A 19,685-nucleotide genomic window follows, 5' to 3' on the forward strand; every position below is an offset into this window, starting at 1 on the left:
TCCTCATGGTACCAGCTTCATATGATGCTGGGTGGCACCGGAGTAGTTTGAATAGGTGGAAAACATCCCGGTTCTCCTCCGCAGGGATCGATCCCGTGTCTCTCGCATAGTAGTCAGACGCCCTAACGACTGAGCTCCATTATTACTCGCTCGACAAATGCCAATGGTGCGCACTTAGCTTGGTAATTCAAAACATATCTCGTGCGACAAATACAAAGATGTGGCTCCCGTGTGACGGTAGATACGCACTCGATCTCCTGTTAGAACCCTGCCACTTTGCTCTGTGATGCAAATGGTTTTGATAGAAGTTGAATAAAACATGGGAAATACATGATTTAATGTGGCTGTCGGAATTATTCCATGTACGTGTAACTCTATAGTTTACTCTTGAGTAAAATGTTGGAAAACTTGCATGTTCTTTGTACACAGACATGGCCTAGAAAAGACAAGAATGTTGGATTTCATGGAATTTTTTGTTGTTTTAGGACAAAACATTCGCATTATCTCGAACAGGTGAAAAATGTGTCCAGACATCACTGCAGATTCCTGAACATAACTTCGCAGCAATTACCATTTTTCACGGTTTTCGCGTTTGCAAAAATCAATGTCCCTACTAATTGGAAATTACTTTCTGGCCACCCCTCATTTAAATCAGTAGATAGAAAGGGAAAATTTAGCAGGGCTGGCAGAGAAAAGTCAATTCTTGAAGAAAGAGATTTGCTTTTATGATTGAATGATTCGAGTAAGTATGATATTAAAATATTTACGTATTTATTATTAGTATTTTATTTCATAATATTGGACATTAACTTCACTCAGTGAGAGATTAATGATCATCACCCACGAGTTTAAAGAGACAGGACAGAGAGTGGCGTTAATTTCATTGCAATACTAGTGTTGCAGTAAATTTGAGGTTGGGAGCATGCACTTGCCAATTTTTATAACGTTCACCAATGCAGATTTATGTTTCACTTTTTCGTGATAGTATTCAATATATATCCCGTTTGGTTGGATTCTTCTTCATATCTAAGAATAGAGCAATGTCATTGTAAACGCATGTTAACTTGTGCGAAACCAGTAATACGTCAGGATGATGAAAGAAAACCTTCGTAAGCACTGCTACATTAAATAAGGTGAAGTGAGCCAGAAGAGTAATAAAATTCCAGCAGCATATTTGCAGTCTAAAGCTCTTCTTGTTTATGCATGCGATTTTTGTTGGATGTTGCAGTCCATGCAATTTCTGTCGCATGTTGAAGTGAGATACTTTGTCGGGTGGCGATATTTGAAAAAAACGTATGTATCAATGGAACCTATTTGTTTCCATGTTCCTTCAGTTTGTCCAACAAAATGCCTTAGTACGACGTCCGATAACTATCGGAAGGCCCCACCCGCTCTTATCCCCTCCATCTGTTGACAAGTCCCCTTACTACTCCCATAAGGACAAGAAAAAATGATAATTCAATGCATTTACCACGTAATATTTAGAGGCTTAACCTTTACTCCCACGATGATACCATATGGTATCATGGTGCTGATTACGAAATGAATGTGCTTTTCGGACCTTCATACTCTTGGGTGGAAACTCTGACACAGGTCTGGAGCAAGCCTGGGAAATTCATATTGATGACCAACCTCATTGGAATTCGGTGGTTGCGACCCCAAACCCCCCTTCCTCGGTTCAGCATTCAGTTGCATGCTTTGATGTTTTAGCTGCAAAACAAAACTTATCCGAAGTAGATTGCTCCCATAGTGCCAGAGTTATAACAATTTTCCTCCAAAAATGCAAATGACCGATTTTTCGTAAAAAGAATAATAAAAAAAATCATATTTTGGCTTATTATTCAACTTGTATGGCACCCAAAAACATGAAACATGTTTCATTCTCTTGATAAATGTCCATTCTTTGAAAGAATACTAAAGTTCGCGCCTTCTTCCCAAATAGCGGGAGAAGAGAGGGCAAACTCCAGATTTTTATGTTTTTCCCATTGAAATTCGGGGGTCGTGCCCCCAAAACCCCCTTCGTCGGTTCGGCGTTCTGAATTGTACACGGTTGCATGCTCTGATGTTTTAGCTGCAGAACAATACTTATCCGAAGTAGAATGCTCCCATAGTGCCAAAGTTATAACACTTTTCTGAGCAATATGCAAATTACCTATTTTTCGTAAAAAACAGGACAGAGTTTCACATTTTGGCTTATTATTCAATTTGTATGGCACCAAAGAACTTGAAACATATTTCATTATCTTTGGAAACGTCCATTCTTTGAAGGGAATACTAAGGTTTGCGCCTGCTCCCCAAAATAGCGAGAGAAGAGTGGGCAAACTACAGATTTTTATGTTTTTTCTTTCATTGAAATTCGGGCGACGTGTCCCCCCCCCCAGCCCCCCTTCCTCGGTCCGGCGTTCTGAACTGTACACGGTTGCATGCTCTGATGTTCTAGCTGGAAAACAAAACTTATCCGAAGAATATTGCTTCCATAGTGCCCGAGTTATAACAATTTACCTCCAAAAATGCAAATCACAGATTTATCGTTAAAAAAATATCACATTTTGGCTTATTATTAAACTTGTATGGCACCCAAGAAAATGAAACGTTTCATTCTCTTGAGAAATGTCCATTCTTTAAAAAGAATACTAAAGTTCGCGCCTTCTCCCCAAAATAGTTGGAGAAGAGGGGGCAAACTCCAATTTTTATTTTTTTTCCATTGAAATTCGGGGGTCGCGCCACCAAAACCCCCCTTTCTCAATTCGGCGTTCTGAATTGTACATAGTTGCATGCTCTGATGTTTTAGCTGCAAAACAAAACTTACCCGAAGTAGATTGCTCTCATAGTGCCAGAGTTATAACAATTTTCTGAGCAATATGCAAATTACGTATTTTTCGTAAAAAACAGAGTTTCACATTTTGGCTTATTATTCAACTTGTATGGCACCCAAGAACATGACAAATCTTTCATTCTCTTGAGAAATGTCCATTCTTTGTAAAGAATACTAAAGTTCGCTCCTTCTCCCCAAAATAGCGGGAGAAGAGGGGGGCAAACTCCAGATCGGACGTGCCCCCCCCCCCAGCCCCCCTTCCTCGGTCCGATGTTCTGAATTGTATACGGTTGCATGCTCTGATGTTTTAGCAGCAAAACAAAAGTTATCCGAAGTAGATTGCTCCCATAGTGCCCGAGTTACAACAATATTCCTCCAAAGAGTGTTCGAATTTAAAATTCTCGCCGAGAAGACCGGGCGAGAGAAATTTCACTCTCTCTCTCTCTCCTCCTCCTCCTGCCACCACTGGTTTCTGGTGGCGTGGTTGTGTTGCGCATAAAAGGGGCCTAAAAGTTGAGGTCGAAACTTACGAACGAGATTTCCTGTTCCCGTGCAGAGTTCCATAACGATATCTTTAAATAAATAAATAAAAAAAAAAAAAAAAAGTCAATGAAGACGAAATTCCCTGACATTTCCCTGACTTTTTTTGACACCTCAAATTCCCTGACTTTTCCCGGTTTTCCAGGTCTGTCGCCACCCTGTGATCGTACATCAACGTTTCTCCTCATTAAGCACACGCCGTTTTACCCTTCGGTTATCAGGAACAGGCCTTGATTATCTCAATTTGTTCACAAGAATTCGAACACTGTCTCTGTCTGAAACAGGGACATCTGGGAATTCTGCTGCAAAACGTATTTTAACTTCCCTACAGCAATTCGTAATGACGTAAGAGTCGTACATAAAAATGCTTTGTTTCAAATTGTACGCATAGCGTGGCATTATTAGGCTGCAGGAGAACACCAGTAATACGTAAACTAAAATAAAACAATCAAAAACACTTATTAACATGCAACGTCCCTCTAGTGCACTTCTTAAAATTAACTTATACCACGGCTACAGATATCTTAATCTCAGGGGATAGGTTCTTTATTCGAGAATTCCAAATAAGAAAGCGTCTTATAGCCAAGAGGATATAGTTAAATGCGGATCTATATTCTGAAAACTGTACATAATACAGAGAAAATATATAACGAAGCTTGTATATACATTAATATATATATGAATGGCTTATTGCAGAAAGGGACCTGAGTCACTTTTGCAGAATTCTGAAAAAAACAAGGAAAATCGTATAATATTGATAGTGTAAGAAAGAAATGTACCGTTGTTGGCTCAAATATTCAGCATAATGAATAGTTAATTTTGCAACTCTCAATGCACCCCCCTGCAGTATGCTGCTAGAGACAGTGGAGATGAAAAAGTTGTGACTCCGGTACCTTTCTGCAATAAAAGTGGAAACTGTGAGAAATAAGACGAGAAATATCCTCTTCATTTTGTTAGTCTGTTCTTCACAGACACCACACGTGTCTACCTGTGGCCTCCCGAAACGAAACACAAAATTTTCCCTAAAATATTTGTAGTAGAAACTGTATTTTATTCTGGACGTAGGGTATTTTTCTTCATATAGTTCATACATCTTTTGAATTGACAGGTTTTCATGTAGGTATTTGATGTCTGCATAATGTCCACGTTTAGTTGGAAAAGACGCGATATGTCCATGCACTGCCTGTATATCCTCAGCCTTAATCATATTCCCACTTTTGCTCATATCATGAGGTATTTTGCCCTCTAACAGTAACTTCCGTAAACGCCTTATTCTTTTCTCTGACACATCATAAAGTCTGCAAAACGCCTCACGACAAACTTGTATTTTGCTACTTGCCAGTAGTACGTGGTACTTAAACAACTCTTTGTGTAACGTAGCATCTTCTTTGCGTGGACGATGTGTCTTAACCTTTTCAACATGGATTATTCTCTGCAAATGTATATCCTGTTCATCTTTACTTTGCATTCTATACAATATGTCAAAAATTGCACGTTGTTCGTCTTCCTTGAATTGCTCATAACATTTTTTTGGGCACTTACAAGGCGACCGCACTCTTATCGCAGGAGTTGTAACACCCCTGTAGTTCACATACTCCTGTCCATTCACCCTTACACTTCTAATCACATTTCTGGTATATGTTTCTGGATGTCGAATTCCTTTCCTACATTTTCTTGGACTGTCAACGCTCACGTCGCTAACACTACTCTCGTCCTGCATATCTGTAATACAAGCAACAACACATCTCAGAACAGTTGCCACCACTCTGCACTAACACATATCACCCTCTACAGACAATGGCTACAAACGCACTATTCTTACGAAAATCGCTCGTCACTTGTTTCAGAGTTGCCAATTTTATTTTCCACATAGTTATTTCTCTTTCTCTGTGAAAAGGGGCCAGTGTCCATCCCTACAGAGTAGCTAGGTTTATTGCAGAAAAGGACCCGAGTCAGTGACTCAGGTACCTTTCTGCATTAAAGTACACTTTTCACAGTGCATTTTCTTGGCTATAGCCTCGTGTGACTGACGTCCTTTCTGCACTAAAAGATGTGTCTGTAACTAGGAAAATAAAAAATACCATTAACTCCGATACCTCAAAAATGTGACTCAGGTCCCTTTCTGCAATAAGCTATTCATATGTATATGCTGATTCCAAATTTACGTTGGTTATATTCTTCTTATAAATATATGTATAACTGAAAGGAAATCTTCTTCTTCTTTTCTTCCTTCTATTTTAGGAAAAGGCTTCTTCTTCTTTTCTATCGTTCTATTTTGTTAAAAGGCTTCTTCTTCTTTTCTGTCGTTGATTAATGAAAAAGGCTTCTTCTTCTTTTCTTCCTTCTATTTTGGTAAAAGGCTTCTTCTTCTTTTCTATCTTTGATTAGGGAAAAGGCTTCTTCTTCTTTTCTATCGTTGATTAGTGAAAAGGCTTCTTCTTCTTTTCTTCCTTCTATTGTGGTAAAAGGCTTCTTCTTCTTTTCTTCTTTTCTATTTTTGGAAAATGCTTATTCTTCGTTCTTCTAATTTATTGTCTTTCCTTTTAAAGCGTAATCTTATTTATTACATATATGCGCTCGCTTTCCCTCACTTCTTTGGCATTATACAAACGACACAAGCTATACCTATAGAAAGATTAGGGGCGTCTAAACTGACAGTAGCGCCACCTCCTATGTAACGACCAAGAAGGGGGATAGCCCAGGATCGCTAACAGCAAGCGCTGCCTATGGCCCAGTGCGTCTAATAAGGAGCGCAACCGTAAATTCTTCTGGGCGTCTAATTTGGACACAACGCCACCGAGGGACGGACAAATACAAAAGCTGACGATGTTCTCCTCGTCAGAGGTATTAAATTTTGATCACTAGGATCAAAAAGGAGAGATACATTTCTGAATTCATTTGCTCACTTATTAACTTTCATAATTGTTTCATATACGAGCATATTCTTATTTATCTTAATTGGCTATTTACAACATTTTATTCACTCCTTCTATACTTTTTATACTCTTCCTTCATGTATTTTGCATTTACTATAATATATATAATTGCTCTTCTCCGCTCCTAGTTTCTACAATGAACTCTGCTCTTCTTTATATGGCGTGCTGCCATCTATCGTTCCTCTCGGGAAACATTTGTTCCTTGCATTTTTCATTGTGTCGTCGGAACTTGCACGTGACAAACACTTCACAAACCCGTTCAAACTGGACATCAGCTATCTGGATACTGAAGCAATGACGCGTCCAGTGCCAAGGTCAGCGTACAGCTGTGAGTGTAAATGACCGCTCGGCGTGTTAGCCGCCAAACCTCGGACGACTCGATAAAGAAAAGCACTACAACAGCAATGAAAGAAGTAGTACCTTATTATATTTTATTCGGCCGGGCTGAACAGTGCATGCTTTGGGCACAAAAGGTGTTAAACCTAATGTTATTTGCTTTCTTTCCATATGTGTTTGCAATCAACCTCCGTGGCAGAGTGATTAGCACAGCGTGCCACGACATCAGGGGTCCAGGGTTCGATTCCAGGCCCGGGCATGGATATTATTTATGAGTGTCCCTTAATCAGTTTCATTATATCATTATCATCTTCATCTTCAATATTAGCCAAAAGGGGTTGAAAAGCGAAGTAAAATAAACCGAATCAATGAATCCGTGTCGGAGTGGTAAGTACATCGCGTTACGAAGCCAGGGGTCACGGGATCGAGTCCTGGCATCGGTGTTCTTTTTGAGTGTCCCCCACATCGTCGCAATTAGCAAAAAGTGACGAGAAAATCCTAAATGGCAAAATTCAAATCAAACCATATGCATTAGACTGACAATACAAAAAGTTTTATTCTACGCAATCTTTCATAAGTAAGTCTTCAAGTCTTTCTGGCGACGAATGTTGAGCAAATTCTGTCGGGCTATCGACCAGCTCAATTCTAGTGGAAGCTGTTTCAGAATTGACTGGTCAATTGCCCGAGAGAATTTGTTCACTATTCATAAGGTTATAAAATCAATAAAAGTTAAAAGTTTCTCCCTATAACTTACTCATTAAAGTAGTATGTATAATATAGTATATTAAATATGGCTGCCAATAGCAGAAATAACCTGCCTACTGATTGAATACTGCAACAAAAATATTGTACTAAACGAGGGTGAAGAAGGTGAGAAACCGAGTTAGCCAAGTTACAATGACTCTAGGTAAGCTCACCCTGGCAAAAACGATTCCTTGTGCAGAAAGTAAGATATCCTAACAAATGATTTCGCAAGTTTTAGGAGATCGAGAAGGGGCGAGTTTTGTTGACTTCCTCGAGAAGAGCTTGTTAATGAACTTAATTCAATTCAGTCCGTGATTTTAATTGAAGAGGGGAGGGTGCTAAATTAGAGCAAAGAACTGATTATCTTTCTACTGGAGATCCAAAATCACATACATGAAATTTGCAAATGAACAGTGTAGCATGGGCCTACGCTCCTTGTGCACTAAGAACAACACAATTCCTAAGAGAACGAGAAAGGTATAATTTCATAATAAATTTAACTACACTATCAGAAATAATTCAGATATTTTTTTATTATACATTATCAATTGTTCCTTTGATTTACTTCATTGTAAACTGTATAATTACATAATGACACTTGATACAAAAAATAGTATCAAAGAAATGTATTCTAGGAAATGAGAATATATTTTTCCTTGAGTCACGTTCTCACTAGGTTTCTTTTCGGCGTATGAATTAATCAACAATGATGGCTAAGCTCAGTTTTTATTTCATTTTTAATCTTGGTTCACAAATAACAAGCAATTTATTTATTTGTTTATTTTTCTTGGAAAATGATACAAGACCACTATAAGCAATAATCGTTGAAATTAATCACTGAATATTGTCTTGTATCATTTTCTAAGAAAATTTATTCAGCAGAATCGTTAAGGAAGGTACTGATTCCTTGCATTTTTGTTATTTCATGTAATTATATTTTGTTCGGTAATGTACACTTTACATGCACACGTGAATTATTGTAAATAGTGTAGAATTAATTTCTAGATGTTCCAATTAGGTGTCAACTGATTTAATTCCTGTGATTATTAGGTTAATTTATAGAAATAAATTTGATTTACAAAATACAATTAATAAAACGTTACTTAACCAAAATGCAAATTGAACTGAACTTGTACGAACTCTCCGATAAAATGTTTCATTTTTATACTTTCTTGTGGGTAATGTACCGTAAGACCTTACATCTTTCACTACAGAGAAGAGTTTGTGGTATCGTATCCTCACCACAAAACCTATAAAATACGAGGCTATCATGTGGTCTCGGGAAATCCATAACCGCTAGACTCATAACGCCTGCATAATCATTTGTACTGTGTTTAAAAAAGTATTATATGCTTTTGATGTGTAAGCTAATTAAAGATTGACTGAGCAACACTGTCAGTTGCAATATTGTTGTAGGAAATATGAATTTTGTTATTCGAAACAAAACAAAGTAGCTTGTTCAATCGTACATACAATGTCAGATTTTGGTGCATGTTTTGGACCATCTAAGATTGATCAGATTGTTACCGATATTTTAACAGGTTCGGAATCAGAACTACATAAAGTATAACACTACTCCTATTTGAAACGTTCCTTAAAGTGGTATGTCACGTGCCACTTCGGTGTGAAAGCTTCCGTAACGACTTGTACTTCGGAGATATCCACATAGAAATAGGTCTTGTGTTTGGCTTTATTTGTGAACCAGATTTGGAAAGTGAACTTAATTTACTTCAAGTTTGTACTTAACATTGTTAAATACTGGTATGAAATTTCACATTCAATATTTCATTTGGCCCATCAAATTTGTAGAACGAGTATTTATTGTTCGGGGTTTGTAACTTTTCCTAAAAATAGGGTCGTGATTGGATCCTTCGCCATGAGAAGGAATACGAATGGACGATCAACGTAGAAATCCAACGGTATGCTGTATGGCATGAACGCAGTGCCTGCAAAGAAAAAGATAATTATAGTGATCAAAATACTACTTTCTACATTGAAATATCTTTGAAACGTTTAGCATAATAACATAGCACGTAACTTTGTTATTCTTCAAGTGAAAGTACTATTGATTCTAATAGATTACCCTGCTTTCATTGTTCTTAAATGGACTTTGCTGCATAATATCCAATTACATTTGATTTTGCTGTCAAGATCCTTATTCCATAACACTTGTTTACCAGATAAGGATGTAGTGCAAATTTGAATGCTTATTTTATAAATGTTAATGTTAATTTTATAAATTCACCTTGGGGAACATCTATGGCCGTATTTTGATGATTCTTCAGAGTACTTTTTTACAGTGCAGAGTTGTCAGCTCTACGCCTAACCCCCAATATGAATGGAGGACCGCACCTGTCGTTGGTCAGCGGATCCCTCGGATCTGGCTAGGTGAACCACCAACCCTATCCCACCTCTGCCAATTGCGGGACGCTCATAGAGCCATGACAAGACAGCTCTATAAATTCCAACACAGGAAAATGTTGACCATTTCTCTCTGTTGGTTGACTACCTGCAGTGAACAAGCCACTGGGCAATGGGGTTCCAGATATTATTAGAATAATTAAATCAAGAAGACTTAGGTAGACAGGCCATGTGGCACGAATGGGAGAGGAAAGAGGAGTTTACAGGATTATTGTTGGGAAGTCTGATGGTGAGATACCTGTAGGAAGGCCAAGACGAAGATAGAGGGATAACGTCGAGATGGACCTAAAGGAAATCGGTAAGGATGTAGAAGATTGGATTGATCTTGCCCAGGATAGGAACAGGTGGTAGGCTTGTGTTTTTGCAGCCATAAATCTTCGGGTTTAACAAGGCTAGAGAGTTAGTTATTTTATAAATTTGCACATGCTATTCTAAAACCGATACCACTGTGGTAGGAAGAGATCGTAAGGCGCCATTATATTTTTTGAGGGGATTGGGGGATAATCCTTAAAATTTACTGTCGATTTTTTTGACTTGCCTGTTTTTTTTTTTTATATTTCACATTTTCGTTAAAATTTGATCTAACTTTATGGCTGTATTAAATGAGTTAGTAGCAGCCCACAAATATGACTTCAGATTGATACGTGGCAAGATTATCTTGCGTGGGAATCTACCGCTTTCTGAGCGGAAAGTTTTCGTCACTGGTAGAGTCTGCTTATTTTCGGAACAACTCTAAATGACCGCACGTGTTGAGCGAGCGAGTCGGCCAACGGCGAAGAGCGGGGGAAAGAGGGTAAGCGATAGGTGCTGGGTTGAGTTGAGTTGGTATTTTAAGTCCACTTTATGCACAGTAAGGTTAATCGGGACTGGACCTACAGCTTAAAGTGGGACCCGAACCACTATGTGCCTCCACTGATGTTCTGGGTTGAGATGGCGTCAGCGACTCACTTGTTAATTGGATGCTTCGGTAGTTGTGACTCGTTCCCAAGCTGCTACTGGTAAACAGCTGGAGATGTTACGAAAATAACCTCATTCTACTTGTTCCTCTGTTGGCAAGACAATCGAATAGCGCCCTCGCAGCAGAACAATCTGACGGAAGAAAACCCAACACTCAATACACGTATCAACTTGCACCATTAGAAAACATCAAGCAAATCTGATGTTCGAGGTGCAATCTGATATTGCTTTTCTAGCCAGATGACGCAGTGGTAGCGTCGTCGCCAGGTCGCCTTGTAATCAAGGGGCCCCGGGTTCGATACCGGATCCCACTTTAAACTATAGGTCCAATGCCGATTAGCTTAACCGTGCATAAAGTGGACTTAAAACACCAAATCAATCACCCAATCACATTGAATCATATTACACCCTAACCTTGCAATTTTATATGAGCTATTAGTGTGTCTTCATTATGTGGTATTCTTTTGTCTAAGGTTATTTGACCAAAGAAGAGTTCTAATCACCACAAAACTATCCATAGTCATTTTAAGATTTGAAGACTGTTCGAGTCCAAATCCAAGAAACGTAATTACCTTGCATTGATCACTTACCTGTAGAAGCAGCTGCAATGGTGCCTTCCTCGTTCACTTCCAGCATAGCTTTGTGTACAATATCCGTGACGTACAAGGGGTCGGGGGCAATCCTGGAGAAGTCAGCCGATGTCCTGAATGCTTCCACAATGCCAAGCTGTGGACAATAATTTTAAAAAAATTAAATAATAATAATAACTAGGCCTTAGTGGTAATAATTCCTTTACGCCCACTTGAATGTGCTCGAAGTTCATTACCATTAACTAGGAGTTCATTTTCAGGGTGTCCAAATTGGCTGATTCTAATGAACAAAATATTTGCGTATTTACAATACGTAACATTCAATGAGAATTTCCGGTAGAAATTCCTATGCATACTTCGGGCGCTGATTGAACAGAGTTGGACTTTTACTGAGCCCGTGGCTGACAACATTACATAATTCACGCTCTCCAAGGATTTTCCTACATTCTAAGCATTATTGATTCTCATCGTTGCGATTAGCCTAACAAGGCAGAAATGTGATGTAAAGATAATATAAATGCATATATTACTATTCTCGAGATTGTTATAATTTACTGATTAACTGTTTTAGAGGGTGGGATGAATCTAAGTATATATACTGTAGCTAAGTATACTGATCAATCAAATTGGAAACTTTAATTTCTTAATACTCATCAATTTAATAACATTACGTTACAAAAGAATGAAAGGAAAGGAAAATTTATATTTGCAAGGTAATTTGTACAAGTTCCTGAAGTGTATTTTTCAGGACAAAAGACTAATTAAATACTGGCATATATTAAGACCATTTGATTCAGGTGGAAGTTGAATGTGCCTCACCTTTGTAATTCTCAGCCATTATCCTTCATAATAAACTTCAAGTATTCTTTTCATTACTCTCGCATATTTAATTTGACCTTCATATTTTTCTCGCATAAATTTAACCTTCATTCTAAAATGTTCCTCTTTATTAGTTCAATAACAATACATAACCGAACGGTCTTTATGTTGATTGTAGTTGTTCAACTTTTACCTGTTATCTGTTCTTAAGGTCTAAATAGCTCTGAATAATTACCTGAAAACTTTCTTTCAAACAACAAGCCTTATATGGTGATTCTGTGCGTTCAACAGTTTCCGTTATCAAGATCTCAGAAACTACTAGAACAACGAACGTGAAATTTTATGAAATACCATACTTAACATCTTTAACTCGACACAGCATATACTAATGTCTTGATCGGGCATCTATCTTGGCGTTAGAGATAATTATTATATCGTGTGACATGTTGACATTTTTCAAACTAACACAGCTGCATAGATGAAATTTGGAAGTTAAATTTGAAATTGAAGATTGGAAGAGCTAACGAATATTGATTTAATGAGGCACGTATTGTCACGAAAAATATATGTATTACATTATTGTTAACAAAGATTTGCCCTGAGTAAGGTGTAATGCATATTCTGTATGGAAAATATTAGATACTACGATGCTGGAAAATAAACAGTAATATAATCAGTAATAGACAAGATCTGTTGTAAGACAATAATTTACAAATTTAGTAGGCACTAGAGTTATGGAGACAGTTTTTCAGAAAACAAAAATTGGTTTCAGGAAACTAGTTACAAAACTGATTTTCAGTTTTCAAAAGTACTTTTTCAATTTAAAACTTCAAAGTAGATATCCGTTTTTGATTTTCTAAACTTTATTTTATGTTTCCATTTTTTAAGTTTCTGAACCGTTGTACAGTCTTTACTTTCTAAACAGTTTTTCTATTTTGATTTCAAAAAGAGGTTATCCACTTTTCATTTCTCGAAACCTTTGTACGTTTCAATTTTTTGAACCTATGTTGGGTTTCGGTTTACTATATACTAACTCGCTTTTGGTTTCGGAGTTCAAAACTATTGTTTGACTTGGGTTTTCAGAACTGGTTCTTAGTATTCGGATTTAAAAATAACATTTCAGTTTTCCAAATCGAGTTTCCTGGATTTGGTTTTTAAACTGTTCACATTCGATTTCCAAAGCATGTTATCCATTTTCAGTTATCTAAAACCATTTCATTTTATTGGTTTGAAGTGACAAATCAGTTTTAAAGTTTCTGTTGTCAAAACAGCTTCTTTTCTGGTTTCAGTTGTCAAAACAGCTTCTTTTCTGGTTTCAGTTGTCAAAATATTTTTCACGGTTTCATTTTTAGTTTGTAGTGGTTTTCTTGAGAACATAAAGGTCAATTAACCGCACGCACATTCACTCGCTGAATCGGACATAGAAGGAATTGCATATGGACTTACCTGTTTCAGTGGATTCACAAGCTGCAGCCCCCTCTCAACCCTGAACCGAGGGAGCGTTATGTTCACGTGCATGGGTTGAAGCTCCGACATTATCCATTCAATGGGAACTTGGCTAAGTAGCGACAAAATATGATCAGCATCACTCAACCCGTCTGGCAGGAAAATCAGAAGAGATGTCTCACCTCCCTGGAACAGAGAAAGTTAGCAGTGGGTAATTCTATTATATCTAATTAATACGGTACAATAAATAAGAATTGTTAACGTAAACTAGGTCTTCTGTATACGATACTGGGCAGCATCATTGTCCTCCAATTTCACTTCCATCTGTCATTCCTTCTCCTACTCTGAGTTTAACTCATTTTACAGTTTGATGAGTCCCTCCTGTTTCCAATCTACACCAAACCTTTCAGTATCTCTGAAACTTTCATCCACTTCATGTTTTCTCCAGATCCACAAAAACTATAAATATGTCCTTCCTCTAGGTATATTTAACCTTCTTCTTTTTCTATGGCGCTCCGGTCCATAATTGATCCATGTCCTCCCCAATCGTTCTCTTCCATCCTGTTCTATCCAGGGCTGCTCTCTTCCAGTTCCTAGTTCTCAGCAGTTGTACTGCATCTGCTCCAACCGCTTCTTCCCACCTGTTTCTGGGTCTCCCCACTTCCTTCCATCACCTTCTTGGGGATTCGGCTTTCATCCATCCTGATTACAATTCCTGCCAACTCTAATATTTCAACACTTATATAAGTTGAGATGTAAAGTTCAAATATATCCTGGTTGGTTCTTATTCTCCAAATATCTTGCACTTTTATTGGCCCAAATATTTTCCTCAATATTTTTCCGTTCAAAAAGGTTCACCAATTCAGCTGTGCTTTGATTAAAGGTCCATGTTTGACTCCCGTGTATCGTTATGGTGCGAATTACTGTATTATACAAAGTAACTTTGACTCTATGGTTTACTCATGATATTTAATCACTGGTAATAATGAGAAGTATGCTTTATTGGCTCTTTGTATTCTATTTCTTCTATCATCTCATCAGTTTTGTCTGTGATAAATACTTCTATATTTTACTATGTAACATTTTAACAAGTTTTATGTTTGTTTACTTCTTCTTTTAGTGAGCTTTAATTTGAAATGCAACATGACTGTGTTACTTAGATTTTGTAACTTTTCATGAACTTTTTTTGAAAATCTCAAAAACAGCCCCAGTTAATTTTTTTGAAAAAAAATGTTTGGAAGACAACAGTTGACTATTTGTGTACAAAATTTCATAATGGGACGACAATGAGTTCCTATGGAAATTAATTTTTTTGTGTTTTAATGTGTGCGAAATTTGCTAAATTTGTTGACATTTTTAGAGTTTATGACAAAATTACAAAATGCAAGTAAAAGTCATGTTGCATTTCAAATTAAAGCTCATTAAAAGCGGAAGAGAATGACACCAATTTGAGCTCTCTAGGCTGATCTACAGCTGTTAAAAGATTTCAAAATGTCGTCGAATTTTGGTATTTTTGCTTTTTTGATAGTGTCGGGCTTTAATTGGTTTATTTTATAACCATTCCTAAATAGGAATTCTTGAAAGTTAATCTAGAATATAGGGAGAAAAATGACGTAGGTCCTGACGTCACTTCCTTCAAACGAGTTATTCAACCCGTTGTTTGAGATTAATTTGATCGTGCACGGAGAGTTTGATACGAAAGCTTCCTACTATACCCTGTCCAATGTATCTCTGGAGCAAGGCCGCGCATAGTGGCAGAGAAGAGGAGGAAATCGAGTGACCAGAGCGAAACAGTACACCCTGCTGGGAAAGCTGGTAACTGCAGTCGTCGTCCCCCCCTCCCTTTCACCCAATACTGTTCCTCTCAGGTGTTCATTGGTGGAGTCGTCTCGCGTCACTACTTGCGCAGAGGCTTCTTTTGGTCCCCCCTCATTCTTGTAAATTAAAAAAAAGTAGCCCCCAAAGTAGCCCAATCTCCACCCGCATACAGTCAGGGGTATGCACTTAGTGCCCTGGTGCTTTTAAGATAAACCAGGGCGTCATATCCGCCGAATTTTGCAGTTCCCCCGTGTCCTTTTTTTTTCAGTGCAATACAATGATACTACAAAACAACGCAATATACAGGATCAGATATTCGGATAACCAGAACAATATACTGGCTATTGTTAGTAGTTGAGTTGATAGTGGATAAGAGAAGTACGAGATGAAAGCATATCAAATGTTGGATAGAAAAAGAAGATAAGAAAAAGTCGAGTTAGCTAATGCAAGAATTAAGAAAGTGAATCTACTGGAAGCCAGCAAGAAAGAGAAAAAGAAGAAAGAAAATAATAGAATAATAATAATAAGTGAATTAATAATAATAATAATGAAGAGAATCTAACTGGGAATAATCATCAGTAGGATTATATATGGTTATTATTAGTTATTGTTGATTATTAGATGTTCCTGAAATCTTCAGGATAGTAGTCCTGGGGAGCTTCAGGAAGTTTGGTTAAATGTTAATTCAGTCGTGGAATATGCAGAAGTGCATGCAGAGGCGCAACCACGAATTTTTGTCTGGGGGGGCAAGTACCAGGCTAAACGTACCAATAATAATAATAATAATAATAATAATTTTAATAATAATAATGTTACTAATAATGTTATTATAGCATTATTGTTATTGTTATTATTGATTTGCTTTATTTTACTTCGTTTCTTGTGTCACTTTTGGCTAATTTGCGAAGATGGGGATGAGTGATGGCATGATTAAAATGATGAGTGGATACTCACAACATCCATGCCCGAGCCGGGCTTCGAACAAGGACCAACATTATTATTCCTGCTAGTACTAGTGGTAGTATCAAATACGTTATTATTCTCGTAAATTACGCAAAAAGTAGATAGAAGTTTGTGCTAAAGCATTCGTGTTCGAACAAACGATTTGAATTATTTTTTTAACACGTTCAATTCCACGTTAATTACGGGAAACAAGCACATAAACTATTTTTGAAAGACAGAAAATGCTTGATAAATGCGTTACAAATATAATTCTTTAATTACATTAACATAACTTTCATGCACAATATATGTTTCACATATATGCAACGTGGAGTGACGTGGACACTAAATTGTGTACGTATTCAAAGTTTAATAAATATTATATACAGCATTGTATTATTTAAATACGTTACACAACCAATTCATCCATCTCACAATAAAGCAACAGCAAAAATTACTTACATTGTCTCTGAAATGTGCACGCTCCCTTTTTCTGAAAACAATTGTTCATGCGTTTAAAACAAAATCAATTAAGACAAGTCTTATTTCTCTGTCTGGTGATCTCGTACAATGCATTACAGCGAAGAAACAGAAATCGCGAGCGAAGTGAGCAAGAAACTTTTTGGATCCAATTTTTTTGCAGGCTGAAATCAATATTAATTTAATACGGCGCATGTAATTTCACTGAACGCCATGGCATTACATCATTTACAACTTTTGTGCCTCCCCGATGGTGTAGTGTAGTGGTAACATCATCGCCTTGTGATCAAGGCGTCCCGGGTTCGAGGCACATAGTGATTCGGAACCCACTTTAAGCTATAGGTCCAGTCTCAATTAGCCTTTCTGTGCATAAAGTAGACTTAAAATGAAAACACAAATCAATCAATCAATTTTACAACTTATTTTCATTTAGATTGTTCGGCGCCCAGGGCCGACTCCTGCCACCTCCTAGCTACGGTTCTGAACTTGATAAGACTAAGAAAAGCAGGCAGTGAAATGCGAGCGAAGCGAGCAAGAACTTTTTAGGAATAGTATTTTTATTTGCATAAAATTTTGAAGTCCTGGGCGGTAATTGCCCCCTGCAGGTACACTTGACCGTCAATGTTTGCCCCCCCTAGAACTCATTTCCGACCAAGCCTGGGGGGCAATGCCTCCCTGCCCCCATGTGGTTGCGCCACTGGCTGCATGTGAAAAAATGATAAAGTCAATTTAGATATATTAATCGTATGTTTTCACATGAGATGTTGGTTATTGAAGTAAGCGAAAAGTTAAATGGTAGGTTACGTATAGTACTAAGTTAGTAAGAGTAGTGAATGTTAGTTTTTAAGATATAAAATTGATTTTCAGGTGAATTCTGTCCAATTATTCCCTGTGACATTCCTCCACTTCCTTAGCAGCTTCTTGTCTTCAGGTTGAAGGCATGTATTGTCATTCTCTGGAGTGTCCTTCTTCAGGATCGATTTCCTGCTCTTGATTTGGTGTACGTAGAGGACTCAAGGGTACTGGGTTTCGTAGTCTTTCAGATCTCCAGGGCTCCTGTTGATGCCGAGAAACGTGGGGGAGGTATGGGGTTTCTGGATTGGAATTTGGTAAGTTATTCTTTAGACACCAGGTTCGCTAATGTATTGAGAAGGTTGAAGTTTTCTGATCTTATAATTTGGTGTTTTTTGTGGGTAAGGCCTGTCTTAACTGGTTAATTTGTGGATTATTGAAGGGGCATTCGTGTACTAATGGGGTGTCTACCAAGTCTACACAGTCATCACAATACTATGTTCTCTTCAAGTTAAATCTGTACAGGTATTGAACATAAGGCCCGTGGCCTGTTAAGAAATGAATCAATCCTTTTGTAGGTGCAAAAGGATCCATTGAGAGCCTTTCATGGACATGGGGTAGTTGATTAAACACCTTTCTGCCCCGATCAGCGTTGGACCATTCCTCCTGCCATTCCCGTATGATGTGAATATTAATATCAGATACGTATTTAGCCTCCCAAACAATTTTTAGTGTCGTATTTCTTAATTCAATTTGTGGATTTCTTATGCTGCTTAGTCTGCCTTTGAGAACAGGAAGTGCGTTTTCTGGGGTGTGATCTCTAACTTAGCAGTTTGCCATCAGTCCGCTAAGGTGTTAATAGCGGTGGTTCCGTTATTTTCTATTTCTTTTCTAAAGTTCCTGAGATTATCAAGATAGTATCGTCTGCATACGCTATGTCTTTAGTGACTGCTGGAGTGTTTTCGTTTACCTGCTCCAGAGATGATTGGAACAGAGTAATATATATATATATATATATATATATATATATATACATCGCCTATATCTATCTATCTATCTATATATATATATATATATATATATATATATATAGATAGATAGATAGATAGATAGATAGATAGATATAGGCGATGTTGTAACGTTTGCTCAGTTTCCCTCATCAATATATATATATATATATATATATATATATATATATATATACAGGGTATCTCAAAAGTAATAGCGCAAACTGACACAGGTGAAAGTACACGATAATAGAAGCAAGAAAAGTCTCAGTAAACGTGGGTCTGCAAACGAACCGTTTTCGAGATAATCGCGACTGTGTGATTACAAGCCGCCACTGACTTAATTGATTATAAACGTCGTCCTAGTTGGTAAAATGCTAATAATGTGTACGAATGTATGAGTACAAGCCGTCACTAACTTCAGAAATGTTCTGTTTGGTTACAACGCCACCTCTTGGAAATGTTCTCTTTTTTAAACAGAGCAAACCTCGGACAGCGCAAGAAGTAAAGCACTCGGTGTTTACAAAATGCAATCAACGACGGCTTGTAACCACACATTATTAGCATTTTTACCAACTAGGACGACGTTTGCAAACAATGAAGTTAATGGCGACTTGTAATCACACATTCGCGATTGTCTCGAAAACGGCTAGTTTGCAGACCCATGTTTACTGAGACTTTTTTGCTTCTATTATCGTGTACTTTCACCTGTGTCAGTTTGCGCTATTACTTATGAGACACCCAGTACATATATTGCTCGTGCTTGACATACCTCGTATGACATTTCCAGGATTTCGCTGCCCAATCGTTGGATGTATGTGTAGTTGAAGATTCCTACTTGATTCATCATGTCCACCGCTAGAGGCTGGGAGTTGTACCCGTTGAAGCTCCCTCTGTAGGTGGAGCGCCTGTTGAAGGGCTTCTCCCAGAGCCCTTTGAAGTACACTGCGTTCACAAGAAGCATTCTGCTGTTGCCACCGATGCTGCCTGAAGGGAATGAAACAATGTGACATGTAGGAAGCATAATTTGATATTTTATTTC

At 37.7% G+C, this 19,685-nt stretch overlaps 1 protein-coding gene across 4 annotated transcripts in view; it reads right to left on the bottom strand.

Moving 5' to 3' along the window:
* Nucleotides 1–7,915: 7,915 nt before the first annotated feature.
* LOC145990211 (iris-like) overlaps nucleotides 7,916–19,685 on the bottom strand; it is a 51,417-nt gene continuing 39,647 nt past the window's right edge. For all 4 annotated transcript variants that reach the window (XM_083125882.1, XM_083125884.1, XM_083125883.1 and 1 more), the window contains exons 6-9: nucleotides 19,416–19,630; nucleotides 13,605–13,790; nucleotides 11,340–11,475; nucleotides 7,916–9,317 (exon numbers count right to left, since the gene is read on the bottom strand). In XM_083125882.1, the coding sequence (XP_082982008.1) occupies nucleotides 9,190–9,317; nucleotides 11,340–11,475; nucleotides 13,605–13,790; nucleotides 19,416–19,630 (665 nt within the window). In that variant the 3' untranslated portion in view covers nucleotides 7,916–9,189. The remainder of the gene's footprint in view (nucleotides 9,318–11,339; nucleotides 11,476–13,604; nucleotides 13,791–19,415; nucleotides 19,631–19,685) is intronic.

Source organism: Lepisma saccharinum, chromosome 7 (assembly GCF_977018435.1).
Source record: "Lepisma saccharinum chromosome 7, izLepSacc3.1, whole genome shotgun sequence".
NCBI classification, from domain to species: Eukaryota; Metazoa; Arthropoda; class Insecta; order Zygentoma; family Lepismatidae; genus Lepisma; species Lepisma saccharinum.